The sequence below is a fragment of the Cyanistes caeruleus genome, chromosome 17, assembly GCF_971803275.1.
Source record: "Cyanistes caeruleus chromosome 17, bCyaCae1.hap1.1, whole genome shotgun sequence".
Lineage (NCBI taxonomy): Eukaryota > Metazoa > Chordata > Aves > Passeriformes > Paridae > Cyanistes > Cyanistes caeruleus.
In genome coordinates this window covers 2,744,492-2,769,481 of record NC_141717.1, presented here as the reverse complement: position 1 = coordinate 2,769,481, position 24,990 = coordinate 2,744,492, and the positions used below count along the sequence as shown (strand labels likewise).

Genomic DNA, 24,990 nt, shown 5'->3' with positions numbered 1-24,990 from the left:
GGAGTTGAGGTTCGATCTGCCTGTTGTGCCTAAGGCACAAGGAGGAAGTTTGGAAAAGCAGCCAAATGACTCAGGCATGGCTGTCAGGTCCTGTGCAAGGGACAGAGGCCAAAGCTGGGGTGGGAAGGAGATGGGAGCTCCTGCCTTGCTCCCTGCAGCTGCACCCCCTCAGTCCCAGCGCTGTCTCCCACAGCAGGAAGAGAAACAAAACAAGCATCTCCAGGGAGTGTGTTTGAAAAATACCAGGTTTTATTAGACAGGCTGATGTTCAAGCTGACAGTTTTATCCCAATGCACATAATTACGGGCATCTACAGGGCCTGTGTCCCAGCTCCCTCCCACAAAGCTCTTGGGCAAGATGTTCACTCTCCAAATTCTGGAGGCATTGAGGTTTCTCAGCAGAATGAGTATGTCTCCCTGCTCCCCATTTTTCCACTCCCAAATTCCCAGAGGTCTCCTAAGAAAGCTCAGTGGGAACTGGGCTGGGAACTGCAATCCTCTTGGGACTGACAGCCACTTGGATCCTTGGGAGAGGAGGGACCTCAGTGGCAGCAGCTCCCTGAGGCAGCACGCAGCTGGGTCAGTGTGTGGCACAGGGAGCAGGGAACAGGCCACGGATGCCATGGTGGAAGGAGAACCCAAATCAACCAGGAGAAAAGGGTTTTGGCTGTCATGGGGGAGCCCCATCCAGCACACAGGCACCGAGGCTTTGCGCACTTTGCAGGTGCTGCAGGGCAGAGGAAGGGAGGAGAGGAGGCGATGAGGACTGGAAAATAAAGCAAGATAAAAGGAAACCAGAGAAGGGGTGGGGAGAACAATGGGAGTGGCCTGAGAGCAGAGTAACAGTGCCTTCAAGGTCAGTACTCCTTGTGGGACAGGGGGCCTTTCCCTGGGTACCTCATGGGCTTTAGGGGGACAGAGGAACGAGGAAAGTGATGGTGCAATACAGTGCTTGCAAACAGAAATGTTTAAAGGCCTTTGCTTTCCGTGACAGTGACACACAGTGTGACAGCAGGAACAGTGACAACATCAGCCAGTTTCTCTTGGTGATTCTATTCCATTAGCTCTTTAAAAACCATGCAGACCAGTCCAACAGAGGAGAGCGAACGACAGATGGAGAGGAAAACTGTTGAGCAATGGGATCATGGAAAGAAAGAAGGAATGACAGTGGAGGGGCAGCAGCACTGGGGAAGGTTTGAGACCTCACAGTACTCACAAGCACATCCCTTCTCTCCTGCTGCTCTCTCTGACACTGCTTGCTTTCTCTTGCACCTCTGCTCCCTCTGCACTGCAGGCAAAATCCCTCTTCCTTAACCACGCCCTGCCTTGTGCTCGGACATAGATTTCAGTCTCAGCTTCATTAGTTTAAATGTCAAGCCCTACCTTGAAGCAGAGCCAGGAACATTCAAGTCCCTGCAGTAACATCCCCTCAAACTCACCTGGACTCAAGGGGACCTCTTCATTGCAGTGCCTGGGGAACAAGGAGCTCTCCCAGGCCTCCAGCCATAGCTCACATCATGTTGCAAATGTGGAGATGCCCTTCACACCCCCCCCATCACAACACATCCTTCATTTCCCAGCTTTCTCTTTCCCTCTTTCATTCCTTTTGCCTTTTTCTTGCTTTAGCCAGCACTTCCATGTCCTCTTGCTTCTGTTAAAGTTAAGTCCCTTTTCTCCAGAGGTTCCTGGAGAGAAGCACTTGCTGTGGGTGTTTGGCAGAAGGAAGGACTTTCAGCAGGTCCTTGGTGGGCTTGAAGGTGCCGGTTTTCCATCCAGGATAGCATCAATCTCCTGGCTGGTTTGGGCTCAGCTTGGCAGACAGCAATGCTGCCCACGAGGGCCAAGTTTCAAGGTCCGCTGTCCATGGGGAACCTCACCCTGCTCGGGTGCTTCCAAAGCAATACTCCTTCAGGACTGAGCACCGATGCTCAGAGACAAGCCAACAAATGGCTAAAAAGGGAGGAGTTTGGAAAGCAAGCCCCAGATACCTGCCTGGACTGTCCTGGGGAGGACAGATCAGCAGGTGGGCAAAAGGGATGTGACCTTTTTAACTTCACAGCTAATGACCCCCCTTTCTTGCCTCCCTCCACAGAGCACAAAAACACAGAGGGCTGACTGAGAAAAATGCAACATGGACTTGAACAGAGGCAAACTGCCAAACCCTCACCCTTGGAGCCCTGCTGGTCCACAGACAAGACTTGCTAGCATGGGTTTTGAGGTTAATGACACACATAGGCATGAAATGCCTTCTTCTGTACTGGTCCAGGGAAGGAAACCTTGCTCACATCTCCTTGTGGGACCATCTGCTTTGGGGTGCTGGTCCTTCTCCTCCAGCACAGCTCAGCCAGTGCTGGCTGCTCCTTTCCACCCCATTTCTTCCTCTGCCATGGACTTGCAAATCCCATCACAGCTGCCTGTCTGGAGCTACAAATGCCCCTGCAAATGCTCCTTCTTAAGTCAAACACCCACATGAAGGCTGCAGAAGATCAGCTGAGCTGTCAAGGGAAAACAGAACTCACCAGGTGACCTAGAGGTCTTGGAAATAAAAACAAGATCAATATTTGCTGAGATTTGTAGCAGGTTCGTGCCTGAAAAAAACAGCTGGGACATGGCCTCTCTTTCCTTGACCAATGCTCCTGGTGATGCCTGGGTTAGTGTGTCACTGCTCTCCCCTGTGCTCTCACGCTGTGCCCTTGTTCTCACTCCCTCATGGCTTCAGGGATGTAGAGGCTGAAATTCCTCTTCACGCGCTCTTGTCACCAGTGGAAAAGCAGCTGCAGTCCTGCCCATGCATTGCTCATACTTACAGCTTAAACATTGCCTTCTACTCGAAAGAACAAAGATAAAATGTCAGGAATTCACAGTTTTTATTCTCTTCCTTATGCCCACCCATCTTCCCCTGCCATCGATGTCAATGACTCAAAGTCTGCATCGTACGGTAGCCTTTGCCAGCGCGGCACTCAAAGGGTTAACAAACCACGGCTTCTTGGACAGATAAGACATAAGCTCATTCACCAGTAGGAACACGTGGACAGTTGGGTTGTGGATCACCTTAGGGTTTCCTGTAGCGATTCTTTGGGGTTTCGCCACAGCCAGTGACGTCGCAGGAGAGGACATTGGGCTTCTTCCCCAGGCCGATGCTTCCCAAGAGATCGGGAAGCTCACGGGTGATGGCCTTCTCGATCTTCTCTAGGAAACACCCTCCCATGTAGGAACACTGCTGAGATAGCAGCTTAAAACTGGTGATGGGGTTGATGCCAAAGAAGTCCTTGTAAGCCTCACGGTTGGGGAGGTCAAATTTGCTGACATTGGTCTTTGCCAGAATGGACTTAAAGATAAAGAACCTGTCAGGATCTTCCACAATGTCCCTGAACACCAGTTCTCCATCGCTAAAGAAGGTCATTTTGTCCTTGTAGGTCTGTAGATAGCGATCGACCAGCAGGGCGTGGATGCGCACCCGGATGGCGTGCTGGCGGATGAAGGCGATCTTGTTTTCCATCCTGTTCTCAATCACCTGGTTGAGATCTTCCAGGAGCGATATCTCTTCTTTGAGGAACAGGTCTCTGTGGGTTTCTGGATGGTAGTCATGGGGCCAGAAGGAGCTAACGTACACCCTGGGCGGCTCTGTGACGTTGATGAGAGGAGCCAGGCTCCAGAACAAGGCACCGTAGACTCTCATCAGCTCCTGGGTAGCCAGGCTGTCAGCTTTGTTCAGGATGATTCGGATCTGAGACTCACGGCCCTTCAGCTGACGAAACAGCATCTCCAGCTCCAAGCCCACATCCAGCTTCGTGGGGTCAAAGACAACAAAGATGAGGTCGGCTCTGTCAATGAACCACTGGCACACGTCATTGAATGGGTAACCTTGAGGAGAGGAAAGAGGGAAATCCAATGCAGGATGAGTCCCTTCATCAAGGGATTGATAAACCATGAGCCTGCTGTGCCTCAATCCCCCTTTGGGTTGCATGGGTTGTGAGGCACAGCGGACTTCCCCTGTAGCCTAGAACCTCTTTCTCACATGCTAAAGACACTTTGAAGCTTCTTGGCAGAAAAAGCCATCCCTGGGTGTCTAGGCCTTTGACTGCCTGTCTCTCTCACCCTTAATCTCCAGACCTTCCTCCTCCCTGATGCTGACCACAGGTTCCTGCTGTTCCTGTGAGCAGATACCGAATCACAGGATTAGAGAACCTTTATAATTGGGAAAATCCTCTAAGATGATTGAGTCCAACCATTCCCCCAGCACTGCCACGGCCACCAGTAAACCACGTCCCCAGGTGCCACATCCACAGATCTTTTAATTCCCCCCAAGGGATGGTGACTCCACCACTGTCCTGGGCAGCCTGTGTTGTGTCAGGGCTCTTCTCCATTGTGCTTCAGCCACCTTTGTCACCTCAGATCATCATGGCATCTTTTTTTGAGGTCCCTTTGATGAACCTAATGATCCCCTACCTCTTTCTTGCTGCTTGCGGTTTTCGATGATGCCCGGCGTGTCCACGAAGGTGACTCGCTCCAGCAGTTTGTGGGGGACCTCAATGCCTATCAGCTTCTCCAAGAAGTTCTGCCCAAACTTCTCCAGGGGCGAGAAGGAGCGGGCGCTGTCAGCAGCCATCACAATGCCCTCAATGGTCTTCAGCTTGGGGCCGTGCATGATGACGGTGAACTCAGAGGTGGTGGGTTCTGCCCCTGTGCAGCAATGAGAGGAGCAGCAGAGGTGTGAAATCCATGCCAGGCTATGGACACGACAGGGCTGGCCTGAGACTGGGAGCATTGGGAGCATTGCACGCTTCTCAAGAGATGCAGGGGCAAGGCAAGCAGCAAGAAATTCCTGCCCAGACTTCCTGGGAAGATGTCAGTGGGTTTGTTTTCTGTGGGGAGTGGTTTCTCTGGAAGTGGCCTGATTGCACAAGGTGTAATGGAGAACCATCTCCTGGGAGCCCTCATTACCACAGCACTGATCTGGCCGTGGACATCTGCCCTCAGCAGTGAGATGACATCTGTGGGAGCAGGGAGGAAGGCAGGGGAATGGCTTTTCTCCTGGGAGGGTGAAATAGCTGGCGGCATGTGAGGAGGGATGGGGAGAGGAGAAAGGTGAGTTGCCCTTTTGACATGCCTGCTGCTCACGGGGTAAGGGTTGGGAGCCGTGAGCCCTGTGCTGCAGGATGAGGATGTTGTGGGAGAGATGCTCTCCTCCACCCTTGGAAGGGGGGGACAGGCTGTGACGGGGAACCTCTCCCTCCACATGGCAGCACAACCAGGTGGCACGGAACAGATCCCACCCTCCCTGCTGTAAGGAGGGATCGGGGGTCAAAGGCACACGGCTGGGGATTGCTGACTGCACGGATGAGGAAACGCAGATGCCGGCACCCCCTCGGCAAAGCAGTGAGTGTGGTACCTGTGTAGAGCTGGTAGGGAGTGTTGTCCAGCCCCAGGAGGTAGTTTATCATGGAGGATTTGCCGACGCTCCACGGTCCCAGGAATAGCACCATAGGCTTGGAAGTGATCTCCCCATCTGCGGAGAGGGGAAATAACAAGAGGAAGTGAAGGAACAATAGCCGTCGCCGCCGTGCGATTAACTCCCGGCTGTAACGAGCATCCCATGTGAGCGGCGCGGTGATGCTGCCGGGGAAGCAGCCGCCCTTCGGGGGCCACCAGCCATTCGCCAGCCAAGGAGCGCGCCGCCGGCTGCGGGAGCGGGACAGCCCCGTGCTCTGCGGCACAGCCCACCTCGCTGCCCGACCGAGCTTCAGCCCTTCATAGACTACGGAGGACTGGAAGGTCTCTTAAGCCTTGTCTGTGGTTTGTTTGTGGTTGAGGCGGGTGAGTTCGGGGCTGTTTGCGGGGTGGGGGTGTTGTTTGAAGGCAGCCGCCGCAAAGCACGGGACGTGCCAAGGAGGCCGTGCCGCAGCCTCGTGCAGAGGGAGCTGCCGTGGGTTCGGGAGCAGCGCTGCGGCGCAAAGCGCGGTGCGAGCCTCGAGCCAGCCGCCTGCAAGCCTTTCCGCCATGCCCTCGCAGGGACCTGCCCCCGGGCCGTGCCTCCCGACCGAGCAGGAGGAGCTCACTGCCTGGGTGTGAGGCTCCAGCTGCATGTGGGGAGGGCAAACAGCCCCGCTTTGGGCTTGGGGAAAGGCAAGAGGAGAGTGAATTATAGTCCCCATCCTGCATTCTTCAAGTCACACAGTTTTCTCCATGAGGATAGTGCGCTGTCCCCATGCCATGCCATCAGTCCAGGAGCGCCGAGGTCCCTGGACACACGCAGCCAGCGCCCCCAGGAGCAATCCCTGCTCAAACAGGGCTCATGCAATCAGCTTGTGCTCACGCTGCTCGATCCCCCCAGCCCCCAGGACCCCAGGTAGGCAGCCAGAGGAGCCCAGGGCCTAATGCCAGCCCTCAAGCTGTGCCCAGAACACACGGGAGCCTGTGAGTCCAAAACAGGACAAGAATAAACAGGACAAGAATAGAAGTAAAACTGAGTTCCCCTTGGTAAGAACCAACCCTATCATATGCTCAGGGTGGGAGAGGGTCCGTCCCATTGTTGCTAGCAGGAGTTTAGCCAGGGGATGGATGACTCCAGAAGAGCTGGGAGCTGCTGTCTGAGCTGGAGCAGAGCCTTCCCCCATGCCCCAAAGCAAGGAGATGCCCTGGGCAAGCTGTGCTGCCCTTGACACCTTCTCTTCATCCCCATGCCTAAGGCAGAACTATTTTCTGTGAGGTAGTTGAGAGCCCCTGGTGCTCCATGTCTGCCACCCATGCAGGAGCCAGCAGCTTTCCAGCAGGCCAGGGATCCATCTCCAAGTTGGGGGAAGCCCCAGAGCCCCCATGGGTGCTGAGCTCCTGCCCCCGAGGGTGCTGGAGGGCACTGCATGGCAGCTTCACGCTGAACCCATCTGGCCATGGGAGCAGGGGCTGGGGAGAACATTCCAGCCTCCTCCTGCTGTACCTGCCCATCACGGGCTCACCATGTCACCTCTGGGGAAGGGAATGGGCTGGGGGCATCTCTCCATGAGGCACTGCTGCATCCAGCCCAGGCACAGCTCAGACCTCCCTACAAAGCAGCACCTCTGAAGCAGGGGATGCATGGCTCTTCCTGCACCCCACTCCCTGCCTGGCAGCTGCAGGAATCCAGCCTTTTCTTCTCACATGGGACCAAAACAAGTGTTGAAACCTTGGACTCTCATTATTAATCATTCCTCTGCTGCTCTGTCGCGGCTGCTCTGCTCTCTTGCCAGCTTTAATTAGGTTATGGATGGTTGTTATTATTACTATTATCCCTGTGATGTTGTGCCAGAGGTTTGGGGTGGGTCCCCCTGTGCTCTTTCATAACACATCCCTGGCCAGGTGTGACTGTGTGAATGTGGGCACCTGTGAGCTCCGGCTCTGCTGCACATCTTCCTCTGTGCTCCACGGAGCCAAAGTGGGCAGCGACATGGGCAGCCCCCTGCCCGGTCACCCACAGCCCCTCGAGCACATCTCTACCCCCTTGGGCTGGGTGGGCAGTGCCAGGCACTTGCAACTCTGCAGGAAGCGCAGCAGCCGCAAGGATGTGAGCCCGGGTGTGAATTCCCTGCTGCTTACCCAGAGGCTGGGAGAGAGGGAGCATCTCCCACCCAGGAGGGTGCTGGCCTGGCACCTGTCCCCGCTATGTTCCCGTGTCTGTCAGCAGCAATTCGGGTCAGCTTGATGGTCCTGACAGCGGAAAAAAACCGGAGCTCGCCAGCGGCCGGGCGGGGATGGCGGCAGCTCCATCACAGCGGCTCTCTCCAGCCACCCTGTGGCTGCTCGCCTCCAGCTCAAGCTCAGACAAGCCTCAAGCTCATCCCTCTGCAGAGTCTGGCTCTGCTTGGGCCGCTCAGCTCTGGGCATAGGAGCAGTTTGGATGCCCAAGTAGTTTTCTTTCCTAGGACAGTGGCTTTCTGTGAGGTTTTGCCATGTGGCAGTGCCAGATTGCCCTTGGTTGGAAGCACTGCTGCTCTGGGGTGGAGAAGGGACAGCTCTGGGGAGAACTTAGAGCCCCTTCCAGTGACTAAAGGACATCCAAGAGAGCTGGAGAGGGACTTTGGATGACAGTCTGGAATGACAAGGCACAGGGGAATGGTCTCAGTGACCCCTGAGAGAGGGCAGGGTTAGATGGGATTTAGGAAGAAATTCTTCCCTGTGAGAGTGATGAGGCCTTGGTGCACGGTGCCCAGAGAAGCTGTGGCTGCTCCTGGATCCCTGGAAGTGTCCAAGGCCAGGCTGGATGGGGCTTGGAGCAGCCTGGGATAGTACCCATGGCAGGGGATGGAAGTGGGTAGGCTTTAAGGTCCTTTCCAACCCAAATCATTCCATGATTCTATGATTAATCCTGGACAGGGCCTTGTCCCCTCTTGTCCTCAATCCCAGCAGACGTGCCTGGTGTGGTCTCTCCCCCAAGTGCAAGTCTGTCCTGAGGATGCTGAGCAAAGCAAAGGACCTAAAAAAACCTCCTTCCTCTCCTGCTTGCAACTGAGCCATGGGCACCAAGGTCTTCTTTGTCCTCAAGCCACCCAGGAAGGCTGGAACACCTGGAGAGACTCCTGGCATCACCCCAACTTCTGTCCCACTCCTGTGCCACAAACACCGGCCACGTGTCCATGGCACAGATCCAGCAAGCCTTGGAGGGCACCCCTTGCTCCCAAAGCTTCCAAATCCATGAGTATCCTCACAGCACGTGTGCCCACAGAGGGAGGGATGAGCCCGTGAGGCTGCAGATGGCCTGTACCTCCCCCGTGTGCCCCCCGTGCCTGCGCCCACCCCGGCAGCACGTGTGCGAGCGCCTGAAGCCGAGATGAGATAAGACAGCTATCGGAATATGCTATAAATACCCACAGCCCTCTCCAGTGCTGGCACGGCAGGAGCCAGAGGCTCTCCAGGCACCGGCAGGGCTCTGCTGTGGCCGTGTCCAAAGGAGCCTGGTTTGGCAGGGTCTGGCAGCGTGGCCGTGGGGCAGGACAGGAGGGACAGAAAATGGGATTTCCCTGCAGGAACACTGTTCCCGTGGCTGAGACCAGGCCCAGGGGAAGGGCTGGGTGTTGGCTGGCATTTCTTGGACTGTCTCCCATCTCCTGATCCTCTGGGGGGACCTGGCAGCACACCCTGAGCAGGATAGGCAGGGAGAGGAGCCAGCTCAGGCTTCTGAGGGGGTTGAGGCTGCTGGGCAGGGGCCAGTTCGTGTCACTGGGACAGCTGCTGTGGGATCAACGGTGGACATTCAGAAAAGTTTCTGCACGTAGGAAAGTGAAGGGTGGGAAGAGTTCCCCTGTATAGGATGAGCTATCAGCTGGGCTCCTCCAGTTCATGCTGTGGGTAAGAGATCAACCAAAAGGTCCAACTCATATAATCATGGAATTGTTTAGGTTGGAAAAGCCTTCTAAGATCACCAATTCTAAATGTTCCTACAGCACTGCCAAGGCTACCACTAACTCATGTCCTCAACTGTCTTATCCAGAGGGCTTTTAAATCCCCCCAGGATTAGGGACTCCACCACTGCTCTGGGTAGCTGTGCCAGGGCCTGACAGCTCTTTCTCTAAAGCAATGTTCCCAATATCCAATCCAAGCTTCCTCAGGTGAAATTTGAGGCCATTTCTTCTTGTCCTGTCCCTTGTTCCCTGGGAGCAGGCTGGGCCCCTACCTGCCTCCACCCTCCTGTCAGGGAGTTGAGAGTGAGAAGGTTCCTCCTGAACCTCTTTTTCTCCAGACTGAGCCCCCCATCTCCCTCAGCCGCTCTTCTAGGACTACCAGAAACGCCTTTGAACCCTGGCCAGAGGAATATGCTGCCTCTCAGTCTTAAACCGAGAGGGAAAGGTGTCAGCGCCTGGGCGAGGTGAGGATTGGAGGGAAGGACAGGCTGTCGGGACGCACAGAGTCAGGCTGGGACAGGTCGGGCTCTAGAAGGGCTGGGGACACTGTCCGGGCGGGGATGGTGAGTGCCAGCCCTGCTCGGTGCTGGGCAGTGTGGCTGCGGGAAGCCGGGGGCAGCGCAGAGCGGAGGCAGTGCCGGCAGCATGCAGGGAGCAGGCGGCGATACCAACCTGTGGCCGAGGAGCCCAGGGTGCGTCCGGGGTAAGCTGTTAGCGAGGGACACGGGGAGAGAGAAAAGGAACCGTGAGTCCGAGGAGGGATGCGACAGCCCGGGTGTGGTCCACGACAGGAATGGAACTGATGGCCACATTCCCAGCAGGAGACGAGGAGTTACAGCCTGGGAGTGACCTGCAGCTCCCAGGACAAGCACTGAACCCCTGTCTGCCCTGCAGGGTGGGGATGTGGCTCGGGGTGCCCTGCATCCCAAGCCCTGCTCTGCGGGGCTGTTGCCTTCCCTGGCATCACCCACCGAGCACAAGGAGCCCAACAAGCCAGGGTTAGACAGCCACCAACCCAGCAAATGTCCTGACAACCCCAGTGACAGGGTCACCTGGACCCAGCCCCTGTGGCTTGTGATGGCATCTGGGAGGTCATTCCCTACACAGGGACACTTGCTAATTAGCATACATCAGTAATTAGGGTCACCAGCATGCACCACAACCTGGTGTGACCTCACAGCAAGCTTCCTATGGCTGGACTGGGAGAATCCCTCACCCTCAGCCAGGGATAGTCCCTCCAAGCACAGAGTTGGACCCAGCCAGAGCATGTCTGCATCCACGTGGGATGGCAGAGCAGAGAGGCAGGAGGATGGCAGGCAGGGAGAAGGAAATGGCATCTGCCAGGCTTAAGCAGAGGGTGTGTGGGAGCTTTCTGAGATGAACCCTGACAAGTCAGAATTGATGGTGACAGCCACAGCTCCCGCAGAACTCCATGGGAGTTTTCATATGTTGTGGGGGGCAGAGGAACTCTTTGGGTTACGCTGCAGTGAACGGAGCTGATGGGAAGGGAGACAAAATGGAAGGCTGCCACGTAATGGAGGGGCCAGGGTGCTTGCCACAGCACCCCTCTATATTGGTTTACACCTCCAAAGGTCACACATATTCCATGACAGGCCTGCCCCAAAGCTCTCCCAGCTGTCCTGCTCCTCCCAGAGCCAGCTGAGCCGGCCACTCTGTGCCCTCCAGCCTCCCCCCACCACGGAGAGGGGGCACAGGGGGGAGCTGGGAGCACCTCCCAGCCTGCAGGGACACCACTGATGGAATGAACCTGCTCAGGACAGGGGCACTGTGCAGGGGAAGTGTTGAGAAGGCTCCCTAAGCTCCACTGTGTCCTCACCTGCCCTCCAAGGTCAAGAGAGTTCCCTGGGCCAACCCTGTAACTAATGTGCAAGTTTCTCTGATTACACTGCTAATGAGGGACTGGGAAAAGCTGGATGTGTGGGTATGAAAGGCAAACTGCTGAGCTGTAGGTTTCCAGATAGTGTTGTGTGTGCCAGGGTGTGGCTGGGCTGTCAGAGATCACTCAAGAAGTTCGGTGTCCATAGAAATTTTTTGGAGGGGAGCATGGCCAGGGTGTCTCACAGCTGAGACAAGGACTGGAGGCAGTGCAGCATCCCCGTGCCCTTCCCTGGGGGCCAGCAGGGGACTGTGGGTGGCCAGCCCCAGGGTCACAGCACCATGAGGGTGCCCCATTGGGCACAGTGGGGTGTGCTGGGACCTGACCTGGGGACTGTCAGTCTGAGAGGTGGCTGTTCCTCACAGTGAGGTGGAATAGACCATGGAGCGTTGAGCTGGGGCCAGGAGGAACACGAGGACCTGCTGTCCGAGGTGAGTCCTGCTCAGGAGCTGGGTTTGAGAGAGGCTGGGAAAACACCAGGGTTAATGGTTGTTTCCTCAGAAGCTGAGAGGGAGGAAGCCAGCAGGAGCCTGGGGAACACTTAAACACTTGTTTCCTCCCAAAAAGGGAGCAGGGAGGTGGTTGCTTGGGCATGGGATGGATTAAAGGTAGGGAAGGACATCCTGAGGGCTGGAAACTGAGGCTGGGATCTGCATCCTCTGGCTGAGAACACCAAAGTGGGGCCCACCAGCTCCCCCTGTAACCCCAAACATCCTCCTAAACTGTGTTCCAAGTTGAATTGACAACAAACATCACCAATACAGACCAGAGCAGCTTGGAGAGGAAGTTGGGGTGCTGCCAGGGGATAGGCCAGCAACCATGGGGTGACAATCAGGACATGCTGTTGTGAGTTACCTCCCAGAGGGTAACTTCCCTCTGCTCCCCGCTGGCTCTACACTGGAGAAGGCCTGGTTGGGTAGGGAGATGTCCAATCCTGCTTACAGAATGTCTGACCCAGACTTAGGAGCTGCAGGGGGGATGCCTGGAAAGCAGGAGTTCTGCTCCTCAGGGATGTGCCCCAATAGGTTGCCCAGCTGAGAGCGGGGCCTGTGTGCTCCTTGGTGGAGCAAGGCCAGCTGTAAAAGAAAGATTTGTGGGGATGTTGTATCCTGGTCCTACCTCACCGGGAGGGAGGGCATAGACACGTGGGGAGACAGCAGAGCTGCAGGACAAGGAGAACAACTTCAGGACCCTGGCAGGAGGCTGACATGGGCACGAAGTCCTGGGACACTGGCAGCAGGGACTCCAGCATCCCCTGGATACTCAGGAGACATCTGGCCCTGGCTCCTGTGCTTGAATGGATACTCAGAGGAGAATTGCTCCAGTGAACAAGGAAGTCAGTCTTGGGTTTGAGCCATCTGTACTTGGAAAATGAGGCTGCTTGTGTTTCTTGGGTCTTCCTGTATCTTGTGAGCATCTTGGGACAGGGCTGCGCTTTCCTCTTCTGGAGGGACACATATGTGACCTGGTTCAGCCCACACCATGCCAGGGACCACAGGGACCTGCTCACCCCATCCCGCGCGTCTGAGATTGCCAAGGGCTGGAAACTCCAGCTCTCAGGATGAGTGAAGGCTGTGGAGCTTGAGGAATACCCTGCCCACATGGCTGTTCCCTGTACCCAGCAGGAAGGATGCCAGCTCCAGCCACCCCCAGGAAGCTCATCCCCAGCCTTGAGAGGTCCTGAGCTTCCTTGCCAAGCCTGTTTCATTGGGCCGTGATCTCTGCTTGGCAGGGGTACAAGGCATTGATGCTGAGCAGGTGGGAGACCCGAGGCAGGCAGGACTCAGTGCTCAGCCCACACAGATGGCCCTGACAGCAGATGGGCTGAGGCAGAGGCAGGAATTCCTACTGCTGGGTTCACTAGGGCATGGCCTCTAAGTCTGTGTGTTCATGGACTCCCTGGGAAGCTGCAAAGGAAGACACACTATCCGAGGCTGTCCATGATCTGCTCTGTGTGCTGTTATCTCCATCCCAAGGACCTGGTGGTGCTGGAGACCCCAACACCCATGGCATTACCTGTGATCTCATGCTGCCTCAGCTCGTTGTATCTGTAGGAGTGTTCCAGGGGCTTGATGGAAGAGTGGTAGATCTTTCTCAGCCGCTGCAATACTCCTGGGGGGAAAAGCATGTGGGCAGGTGAGAGGCAAACCCCACAAAGCTGGGTGAGAGCCTCCTGCACTCCCTGCAGGTCCTGAGGGTGGCCCAGCCATGGACCAAGGGACTTGGCTTACAGCTGAAATCTTGGCCAAACTGATCCCAGTCACACATTTTGCCCAGAGGGGTTGTGATTGCCCCATGCCTGGAAGTGTCCAAGGCCAGGCTGGACAGTGCTTGGAGCAACCTGGTTTGTGGAAGGTGTCCTGCTCATGGCAGAGCGGTGGGATGAGAGGTCTTGACCACCTCTCCCAGTCCAAGCTGTTCTAGGATTTTGATGTCTCTCCCCTGCTAATGTTTCTCATTGGGCACTGTCCCCATCTGTTCCCAGCAGCTGATGGTAGGAGCATTCTTCCTAAGTGCTCTTTAGCACTCAACACCCACAATCCCAAAAAGCTTTCCACCATGGTGCCAGGGCCCCCTGACATCGGCCCTGAGCTGCTTGATAGGAAAAAGGAGGAGCTTTTTACACAGTGTCTTTTATTACTGCTTTTCCAGCCCAAACTGCCAAAGGGACCAGCAGAAGCAAACCTTAAAGTAGGAAAACCCAATATATAATTGGAATAAAAATCCAATCCAACCCTTTTTTACAAGTTGTTCCAGGTTTCTTCAAGCAGGGATGTGCCTGATTCACCATCTGCATCTTCCAGCCTCTATACCCTCCTAATTCTTGTATGCCCTCAGGGATGTCATTAAAATGCCTAAAATATGTTAACCCAAGAGCAGCCAAAGGGCTGTTACTGAAGATCTGGCATTACTAGACCTGTAAGAAGCAAGGTTAAAATCAGAACACAAGAGAAGGAAAATCCTGTCCATGTTCTCAGTGCAGGGCACGCATGGCCTCCTCACCTGAGACATCATCGGCAGGTTTCTCCTCATTCAGCTTGAGGGTGTTCTCCAAGTGGGACCGGTCACGCTTGGTCGGCTCGCTGGCATCTTCAACCTCTTCTGGAAGAGGAAACAAGGAGACCTGTTACTGCTGGAGGGGGGAACCCATACAGGAGCTCACACAAGCGACTGCCAGGGAGAGGGCATGGGGAGCACACACACCCCGAGCCTGCGGGCACGCCATGCCCACGGCAGCCGCTGTCACCCTTGGCATGCCACGTGCTTTCCCTTTAGCTCGGGCTCCTGGAGGCTGCCAGGGCTGTGGCTGCTTGGAGAAGCGTCATGGGCAACTGCTTGGCTCCGAGGAGGGGCTGGCTGCTCGCAGGGAATGCAAAGGATGTGCCTGGAAGGGGCTCCCAGGGTTGGGATGCAGCACGAGCACACACGGCAGCTGCTGCCCAACGGGTGCTTCCCCCGGCAGCTGCAGGGCTCAGCCTTGGGTGCAGGCTTTGTGCTGCTGCCTCTCTGTCTGCCCACTACCCCAAAAAACTACACGGGGAGCTGGAGAGGTGGGTGCCAAGGCTGGGGCTGTCTCTGGCTCTTGGGGGACAGCCTGACCCATCGTGGCTGCTCCACCTTTGCCAGTGGGGCTGTTCCCTCCCAGCTCTCCCACCTCTGTCTCCATATTCCCTCTGCACAGCGCCCTGTCCCCTCCCTCACCACTCTGTACCAGGCGTGGGGAGCACAAGGCAGCTGCCTCCACTAGGGAAGGCACCCCAGTGTCCCCAAAACCGGGAGACAGAGGTGTCCTTGCCCTGGAGGTGCTGGAACACCAGGAGCTTCCAAGAGCTGTTTGATATGGAGAGCTGGGTTTGAGCTTTAGCAGGGGTTTGGGGACAGGTCTGGGGCCACCAGGATCGAGCAGGGCACCATAAGCCCTGAGACTGTGTTGAGCTACTGAGTGTTGGGCTGAGGAAAACCTTTTGACTTGCCAAGTGAACACACAGAGACCAAACTGGGTTTTGGGAAAAATGGGAGGCTTTTTGAGTGGGGACGTTACAGATGAAAACAACAAAAATACTAATCTGGGTCCAAAGGTCACTGCCCAACCTGTGGGCCAAAGTCTACAAATATTTCTAGGAAATCATGATGGGGGGTGCCCCTTTCCCCTAGTTAGGCTTTCACTGATTGAGTGGGGCTGGTGCCTCAGCAGCTCATTGGCCTGGATTAGTTCTTCACACCTTCTCTACGAGCCAAGAACTGGTGGAGAGAAGCCCCACAATCCTAGGAGCCCCACCATCCTAGGAGCATCCTACCTCTGCACAAGCCAAGGGCCCGGAGGTCTCTGTGGGTGGGTGGTGGATAAAGAGTCTTTAAGAGATCTGCGAGTGCTGAAAGGGGCCTGGAGGTCAAAAACTTTATCCATGTTCACGTCCCTGAGGAGAAATCATGGACTTGGAGTGGAGAGAGGGCAGCATCAGTCAGTTTTGGCACCACTGGGATGAGTGCCCGTGTGAGGAGCATCCTGCTGCAGCCTCGCTGCCCACGGCCCAGCGCTGTTAGGGACGGGCGGGGAAGCACAAGCGTTAGGAGAGGGCCATGCACTAGGCGAGGTTTAATGTGCCAAGCTCAGCTCCGCCGGGTTGATGGGAGGTCACCCTCGCCGCTACAGCACACCCACAAGAAAAGACTCCAACCTATCTGGCTGTGCCGGGGCTCGGCGGCAGCTGGGGGGGTGCTGGGGACCTCTGATCCTGCCAGTGGGGTCTTCTCTGCAGGGGGGTCTGCTGCTGCTGGAGGGTCACCCACTGCTGTTGGTGGGTCTTCTGTTACTGGTGGGTCATCTTTTGCTGGTGGATCTTCCACCACTGGTGGGTTTTCCACTGCTGTTGGTGGGTCTTCTGCTGCTGGTGGATCTTCTGCTGGTGGTGGGTCTTCTGCTGCATCCCCACAGGGTGGGTGATGGCAGCTGGCAGGGCCATCCTTGGCTTCTCCTGTGCCAGCAGCTGCTGGTTTGCTGTTGCTCTTTTTGTTGGAAGTGCCAGCTGCTTGCTTGTCATTCTCTTCAGCTTCATTCTCTGGCCTGTCAACATCTTCATCAGATTCTTTCTCCTCCTCAGACTCTCCCTCTTCAGACTCTTCCTTGCCTCCATCTACCTCCCCATGTTCACCTTCCTCAGACTCTCCTTGCTCGTCATCTTCCTCTGAGCTCTGCTCATCCCTTTCCTCCTCTCCCTCAGGAGCAGATGCTGCTCTTGGCTCCTCTGTTTGTTCTTCCCCTGGCTGTCCTTCCTCCTCAGAGCCTCCTTTCTCTGTGCTGGGCTCCTCATCCTCCTGGGCATGGATATCCTCTTGTGTGCCAGGCCCATGGTTCCCTCCTTGATGAGCTGCCATGAAATCCTCCCCTGAGCTCTGTTCTTCCTGGCCCTGGTCCTCTGGCTGGCTGGCCCCTGGCCCCCGGCCCCTGCTCAGGCCACCTGCCTGCTCTTTCTCCCCCTCTCCACGTCCCTCCTCGGTGACACCAGGCAAGGAGGCATTGGCAGTGCCACTGTCTTGCTCCTCCTCAGGGCTGCCATCAGCTGCTTTCTCCTCCAGCCGGGGCTCCGTGCCTGGCGGGGGGCTCTCTGCAGCACCATCCCCATGGCCCGTGCCAGGGGCGCGCGGCTCTAAACGATGAGAACAGCTCAGTCAGTCCCACCCGTGCAGGCACAGGGGCACCAGGGCACCCACCAGGGCTCTGAGGGATGAGTTGTGGCTGGTACCAAGAGGTTTGAACTCTTCCCTAATCTTGCTCCAGCTCCAGCTCAATTTTCTGTCCCTGTCACAAGAAGTCAGGTGCAAAGATGTGTTTGTGGGGGGCAAAGCAGAACTGGCAGGGGCTCTATGGCTTCACCAGCCCTGGCTGCCTGGCACTGGGGCTGCTGCCCACCCCAAAGCACTACAGGAAGGTGGTAAAGCTGCCCTAAAACTGGGGAAAGGAGTAAAAATGCCAAATTTTGAGGGGCTGTAGGCACTTGGCAGGTTAAAAGGGTCTTTCCCCAGCCCTGATTCAAGAGAGCATCACACCAGCCAAGATGGGCGGTGAAGTGAGGGGGAGGAGGAGGAAGGGGCTTCCTGGCATGAGGGGTTGCCTGGCATGGGGTCCTGCTTCCACAGGCATGACCTAACCCTGGCCATGGGGCTTGGGAGCTATTTATTGTGAGTGTCCCTTCACTAGGAAGGCATGTGCCACGCCGTGCTGCTGCTGGGGACACAATGAGTGTGTTCTGTGGCCCAGGAGAGCCCATCCGTATTTTCCATAGGCTCCAACTGCAATTTAACATCGGTCAGCGGGTGCCAAAAATAAAAGATCACGGCTATACTGTCTCTGTTACAAACAGTTGCTGCTAGTCTAAATAATCCCCCCAAACATCTCATGCCAGGGGAGCGTTTCAGAGGAAAATAATTCCTTTGTACTCCAGCTGGCAAGCAGATGCCAAGCAGGAAAAAAGGCCACCTCCACCCAGGCTGCAGGAGGAGAGCGGGCAAGGCCAGTCCTCTGTCCTGGCTCCTGCACTGTGTCCGTGCAGGATCCACAGGGCTGTGCCCAGCAGGACCTTGGCAAAGCTGGAGCTCTCTGGGCTTGGCCACAGGGCCTGTGGTGACCGAGCACAAGAGGAGTTGGGCTGGGCTCATCGCGGTGTCAGCCCCAGACCCCTCAGCCCAGTTGCCCGGGGATGCTGGGGGGGTGTTTTTATCTCCATGGCGCTGGGGCTGGTGGGGCTGTGAGCGGGGATCAGGTCGCACTGGGAGGCTTGTGCCATGCCAGCAGCGGGCACTGGGAAGGACAGGCTGCCCCCCAGCCTGTCCTCTCTCCCAGTGGCTCTTGGTTCCCCGGCACAGCAGAGCTGCAGCTGCTGCCACAGCCCCTCACCTGCCCAAACTGGATGCACAGGTCACCCTTGCTCTGCCCTCCCTGTCCTCTGCTGGTACACAGCTCACAGGTGCCTCCAGCTCAACTCCCAGACGGAGGAGTTGACCCCCTCCCTTCCACCCTGGTCCTTCAGGTCACCTTCCTGCAAGACCCCTGGGACTCTGCAGGAGCCTCTTGAATGGGAATATCTATATTTGACCTGCAAAGCCCTGAGTGGCTGGGGCCAGCATGGCCCTGCCTGGCCCTGGTGGCCTGGGAACCAGCCTGAGTCAATAGAGGATCCCCTTGGCTGATGGGAACAGGAATATTCTCAGTTTGGCCCCAAAATAGCTGGTGACCTGGAGGGCTGGCAGAGGAGTGAGGGTCAAAGCAGAGGAGGGCAGGACCAAGCAGAGGAGACCCTGAGAGTCCTCAGGACTTTGTCAGGGGTCTGTGTGAACCCTCTGACCCAGAGGGGCCATCACCCACCACTCATGGCCAGGCCATGCCAGCACCCACCACAATCCATGCCTCGAGGAAAAAGAGACATATCCCCCAGGTGCTCAGATGGGGATGTCCCTGCTGGCGTGCTGCTCACGGGCTTTATTTCCTGTGACCTTCAAGGTGTCACATAAAGCCCCTGTCCCCTCCCCACCTCCTTCTCCCTGTTTCCCCTACATGGTCTCCCGATCCATGGTGAATTGTGCTGACCTGCACATGGCCGGCTGATGAGCGCAAAATGGGCCGAAGGTTACGGGCTTAACACCCTCCGGAGACTAAAAATACGGCACGGCAACTGTACGGGGGAGCGGCAGGAGCAGCCCCGCTGCAGCCCCGCTGCCGCTGGCCCCAGCCCCTCGCCCCGCTGCCAGCCAAGGGTGACGTCCGCACCTGGGGGCCCTCGTGGGCTCCGGGAGGGGACAGCCACGGTGTAAAGTGACACCGGGGCTCCCCGTGTTCACACCTTGCATTGTGCCAAGCAGATGGGCGGCAACGGAGAGGAGACCTCGCCCTTTTCACCTCGGGGACTTGACCTCCCTGCGGGTCCCTGGCTCGCATTGCCCCTGCCACCTCTTTCTTATGCTGGGACTTTTATGAGCTTTTTCAGGGTTTTATTTTCATTTTTTTCAGGTGGTGACAGCGGGGATGGAGACCCCATGGAGCAGGTTCTGGGTGCCACAGGATGCCGTGGCCGATTTGCATCCAGGTCTGTGCGGGAAGGAGAGGCATGGCCGAACATCACAGTGTCCCTTCCATCCCTGCACGGGGATGGACAGAACAGCAACGACCTGACAGCAAAACGGGTCCTCCAGGAGGACGGTGAGAAGGGACAGATGGGCACAGGTGGCCCTGGAGGGACGCTCTCCCCCTCCAGCAGAAATCGGAGCCCTGAGCGTGGGGCCGGCGGTGGCAGGGCTGCGGGGATGGCTTTTCACACGCCCCCTTCCCCTTCCCAGATTCCAATCCCTGCTTCCCTGGGGGTATAATCCACTGGCTCCTGCAAGTCCTGTGCTCCCTGTATCCTCCCAGGGCGGGTCTTGTCAGGACCTTGTATCCTAAATATCTAAACCTGCCTTTATTCTGGCCAAGCCCTTTAAAACCTCACAGAAATTGACTGGACACAAAGAAGCTGTCAGGGAGTTCCTGGGATTTTCCAGTTGGACCTGTTGCAGACCCCACCATTCCTGTGAGACCCATTTTCATGGTGATGTCCCTTCCCTCCAGGCTCTGTGGGGTCCCCATGGCCTTTGCTCAGGGCCATCCCCCCAGTGCTCCTCCAGCTCGTGGCCCTTCCAGCCCAGGACTCAGAGCAGGGGGGAGCCCGGCTCCAGCTCCAGCTTGGGGTCAGCTGGGCCAACATCTTCAGAGGGAAGTGTCCCACAAGGGTTCAAGCAGCCCAGAGGACACAAGCACAAGGATGGGACTGAGGATGGGGTTGGCTCTCCAGACCCTTGTGCACCCCAAAACTCAGGATGCTCAGATACATCATCACATCCCAGAAGCTTCATGATCCCGAAACACCAGCATGTAACAAATATATTCCTGGTTTTCAATGCAGACAGAAGTCTAGGAAACGGTTTTGTCAAACTAACTTGACCTCATTTGTAGAGAAAATTTTAAGTTTAATTAAAAAAAGTTATGAAGTGATTTGATTTCTATAAATGGTTGGATAGAACCTTATGGTATTTTTATTAATATATGGTAAAGAAACCTCACCAGGATCTACAAAATGGATTAAAACCAGGCTTGGAGCTTTCTAAATAGAGATGAAAATAGGGAATCACTGCTGCAGGGCGTTTCTTCCACTGTCTTCCCACTCTTAAGGCCTTTAAGGAACCATGAACCCTGACCTGTAGAAGACATGAAGATGAGGAAGGTGGGAGATGAAGCACCTGCTGCTTTCTGACTGAGGAGATCTGGGTCCATGAGGGAGCAGATGGCCAGGAAATGTCAGGTATTTTGACACAGGCAGATGTCTCACTGTATGTCGAGGAACGTCCACCTGCAGTGTCCCTTGCAGCTTGGGGGAATTCTGGGGGACCAAAGGGACATGCTGTGGCATGGCTGGGGCTGGAAGAGCCCCTTCTTCCACATGAAGGATGTCCAAGAGGTCCCACTGTTCTTCTACCCTGGCCAGCAGCCATAGGAGGCTTCACCAACCCACCCCAGGGAAGTCCCATGAGGGGCATCCTCTGTTCATTCAGGGCAAGACTTCCTGGCTCCACATCCCTCCTTGGGTCATCCCAAGCATCCCTGATCACCCAGTTACCCTTTGGACTTGCCAGCCTCGATTCTAATGCCTGATGTCCCACAAGATCCTCAAATCCATGGGAATGTTGGGGCAGAATCTTCCTGGCCATGCTGAGCGGGAGGACACAGCCCTGGGGTCTGACCTGGCAGCACTGGGGACACCAGCACATGGACAGGGCCACACAGCTCCATAGCCAGGGCTGTGTGACCCCAAGGGTCGAGCCACGTGTCCAGCTGGCACTGGGGCCATGCTGCCACTGCCAACACCCCATCCTGGCTCGGGGTGCCTGTCCAGAGCTTCCCCTGCCCCTGCTGCAGCCTCTACCAGCACAGGAGTTCACAGCTCCCTCCAGCTCTCAGTTACAAGGGAAATGTCCCCGTGGGCTGGAAATAGCTCAGTGGAGTCCTGCACAGCCCGGGGGTGCTGCTATTCCTGCAGAGCCCAGGGAACAGGCAATTCCAGAAGCAACCTGGTCACTCTGACCCAATGGCCAGGCTGGGATTTCACCAGTTCAGTGAGTGGAACACAGTGGGAGCATGGCAAGAGTGTTGTCCTTGGGTATGGCACAGCCCTCCCAGCCTGGTGCCATCCCACAGAGACCTGCTGGTACCTCTGTGCCATGCACAAGCCAGGTCTCCTGGCCTTCCTGCCCAGCTGGATGTCACCTACACACCGGGACAAGGATGGCTGATGGAGAGGGTGTCACAGCAGAGCCAGCTTGGCTGGCACCTGCCTTGCTGTGCTCAGCCAACACCTTGGGAGTAAGAAAGGGCACCCACAGGGACCAGGGTGTCCTTGGGGTGAGGCACCAGCAGTGTAGGTGGCACAAGCACCCAAGGCACCTGAGGCACCCCAAGCCCCTTGTGTCACACACACCCCATGGCAGTGGTGTCACACATACCCCATGGCAGTGGTACCCGTGGCTGTGCTGGTGCTGGAGGGTGGAATGAGTCCAGTGAGGTGTCACAGGGACACAGAGGTCCCCACCTCTGCAGAGGCTGGTTACTGGGAGGACCATTGGCCTGGGATGGCCAGGGTGGGGTGTCCCCATGGCTGCTGTGCCCAGGGCCCTGAACCCACACAAGGTGTCACAGTCTCACTCCCAAGATGTTCTGACCTGGGAGGCGCAGCCCAACCTAAAGTGACACATTCCAAGGTGACACATCCTGGGTGATGGGGAATACCCCAAGATGCCACGAGAACGTGGAGATGGAGCTCATCCTGAGGTGACACCTTCCACAATGAGGCAGGACAAGGACTTCCAGAAGCTGAGGCTGGCACAGACCCCCCTGGTGACAGCAGGAGGGGTCTGTGCCAACCCTGCAGTGCCTTGCAGGCGGACACCACTGTGCCAGGGCTTTCCCCAAGTCCTCTCCCAGCTCAGAGGTGGTGATGGCATGGCCTGGAATTGCCCTCCCACTCAAATCCATGACGGCTGCAGGGCCAAGGGATCCCAGGGCAAAGCTGCTGAGCAGTGTCTGGGCCCTGCCCTGCCAGCATCCCCATGGCCCTTTGCTGGTGGCCACAGGGGTCACCAGGCTGGAAGGGATGACTGGGCTCTGCCTGAGGCGTGAGTGTGTTCCCCTGGGCAGGAGCAGATGGAGTACTGGGAAAATGCCCTCACCATGAGCCCCACAGTGGGTGCTGGTCCCTGCCAGGCTCCTGGCACCCCCAGGGAGCTTTGCCAGCCCCGGCCACGTGTGCAATGAGCTGCCTTGGCTGGGGCTGTAAGAGCGCAGGCGCAGGGCAATTCCCACCCACAACCATGGGAACGGTGGCAGGGTCCTGGCAGCCCCAGGTGCCACTAAACTCAAATGACCACGCCTTGCCATGATCTTCCTGGTTCTCCACTGGACTTTCACCCCTTCTCTTCCCATGGACACCTGCAGTGCCACAGCCCCATGGGATCCCCACAGCCCCACAGGCACTAACAGGGGTTGAGTGAGAAGACATGTCCCAAAAATGGAAAAAACACCCCCCCCAAGCCACTTTCTGCACCCCAAAGGAGCTGGGTCTGAGAGTTCAACTTGGTGCCAAAGGAAAAGCAAAACCTTCCTGCAAATCCCACTGGTCTCTGAGGAGCAGAAGCATGGGCAGGAGACATGCCACTGCTTAGAGCTTTTCAGGAAACCTACAGTAATGGGGTGAAATATGGGACAGTCAATAAACAGGTGGGGATTTGGGGGACCCCTCAGAGCTGGCCCTGGGGCTGCCAGACCCCCACGTGTCTCCTGGCCCCAGAGCCTCCTCTGAGATGGGGGATCCCAGTGCTGCACCATGCCAGCCTCAGCCAAACCAAGACATGGGCTAGTGGTCATCCACCACGGAGACAAACTTCTGATGTCCCACGAGGCCACCAGCCCCGCTCGGAGCGACACCAGCCACCAGCCGTGCCCGCAGAACAGCTTCCCACCCCCCTCCACAGGCTGCACCCGCAGCCCCATGGAGGTCACCGTGATTCTGTCCGGGTGTGTCGCCGGCCCCCAAACCCATTCATTCCCGAGAATGGCCCAAGATGCCCTTAAAAGGCCAAAACTCGGCGGGGCCGGGGGTGCCGGGCGCTGGCAGGCGGCAGCTGCGGGTGCCCGCGCGGGGCCGCGGCGGCTCGGGCCGGGGGGGCGGCGGCCGGGGGGGCTGCCGGGCCACAGTGTCCCCTTACACGGCTGTTTCCATACTTAGCCGCCCCATTCCCGGCCCGCGCGGCCGCCGGAGCCCGGCCAGGCAAGAGAACCAGCCCAAATTAACTCAAGGGCAAGCAAGGGTACCAGCGATGCCGCCGCGCCGGGGACACCCGGCCGGGCTGCGGGGTGCGAAGAGGGGATGGGACGGTCCGGGGAAAGGGATGCGGGGTCCTCAGAGATCTCCAGCTCCCTGGCACCTCCACCCCCACCCCCTCACAATCCGAAATGAAGCCACCACGGCAGCCACAGGTGACACTGCCCCAAGGCATGTCAGCGGCAGCACGGCCCCTGTGCCCAACGTGACTCTGTGAGAGGGACCCCAGTCTGCACCTCCCGCCATCCCCTCCTGTCCACAGCCCCCCAGCACGTTTCCCTGCACATTTTGGGGTGATTCTGCAGCCTTGAAAAAGCTCCTGGGGAGCCCGGACCGCTGTACCCCTGCCACCCTGTCCTGCTCCGGGGCTCGCTGGGCGCCCCAGAGCCTCCCCTGCGCTCTCAGTCCCACAGGCACCCACAATTCTCTCCGCAGCCCTGCAGGGTCCCCACAGACACCCACGGACCAACAGGTACGTGCAGCCCTACAGGCACCCAGAGTCCCAAGGGTGCTCACAGGCACCCCCAGCCAACAGGCACCCGTGGCCCTACAGGCACCCAGTGTAGGTACCCACTGCCCCATAGGCACCTCCTGCCCCACAGGCACCTCCTGCCCCACGGACATCCACAGCCCTTTGGGCACCTGCAGCCCTACAGGAATCCCACAGCCCCTTGGGGTTCCCACAGCCCTGGAGGAACCCACAGCCCCACAGGCACCTGCAGCCCCGTGGAGACACCCAGCTCTGAGGGGACCCCCAGCCCCATGGGGACCTGCCAGCCCCGTGGGGTTACCACAGTCCCAAGGGCACCCATAACCCATAGGGACCCCATAAGCCTGGGCACCCCCAGCCCTAGAGGCAGTCCCGCAGAGTCCCCAGAGCCCCAAGGGCACCCCCAGCCCAGTGGGGACCCCATAGCCCTGCCAGCACCCCCATCCCCCGGGGTGTCCCCATTCCCCGGGGTGTCCCCATGCCCCGGGAGCCCCGGCCCGCCGAGCGGCCGTACCTGCGGTGCCGAGGAGCAGGAGCGAGGCCACGCAGCAGCAGAGCAGGTTGAGGCCCTTCATGGTGGCTGCCAGGAGCTCCCTGCCGCTCGCTGCCTCTATTTATACGGCGTCGGCGCGGGGCAGGGCAGGCAGGGCAGGCAGGGCAGGCAGCTGCCCGCACAGATGCTGCTGCTGCTGCTGCTGCCGCTCTTCCGCTCCCAGGGGCCCTGGGGATGAGATGGGGACGGGGATGGGACACAGCGGCAGCGCCGGGAATGGCTCGGGTCAGGGATGTGAGGGCACGGGAATCCCCAGGCATTGGGGCCATGGGCTGG

At 57.5% G+C, this 24,990-nt stretch overlaps 1 protein-coding gene and 1 long non-coding RNA gene across 5 annotated transcripts; one reads left to right on the top strand and one right to left on the bottom strand.

Moving 5' to 3' along the window:
* Positions 1-227: 227 nt before the first annotated feature.
* SRL (sarcalumenin) lies at positions 228-24,807 on the bottom strand. 4 transcript variants are annotated; one of them, XM_086854270.1, is made up of 8 exons: positions 24,676-24,765; positions 15,950-16,918; positions 14,274-14,372; positions 13,287-13,382; positions 10,046-10,081; positions 5,392-5,508; positions 4,449-4,682; positions 228-3,863 (listed from the first exon to the last, which is right to left on the bottom strand). In XM_086854270.1, exons 1-8 carry the CDS (start codon positions 24,734-24,736, stop codon positions 3,052-3,054), a joined length of 2,424 nt encoding a protein of 807 aa, XP_086710396.1. In that variant the 5' UTR covers positions 24,737-24,765; the 3' UTR covers positions 228-3,051. The 4 variants fall into 4 exon arrangements, with proteins under 4 accessions (XP_086710396.1, XP_086710397.1, XP_086710398.1 ...); XM_086854271.1 differs by having other exon boundaries at positions 14,274-14,369; XM_086854272.1 differs by lacking the exon at positions 10,046-10,081.
* On the top strand, positions 5,508-20,292 carry LOC147650008 (uncharacterized). The gene is made up of 2 exons (XR_015277331.1): positions 5,508-5,774; positions 19,276-20,292. It is a non-coding gene; the product is annotated as an uncharacterized LOC147650008 (long non-coding RNA).
* Positions 24,808-24,990: the final 183 nt, after the last annotated feature.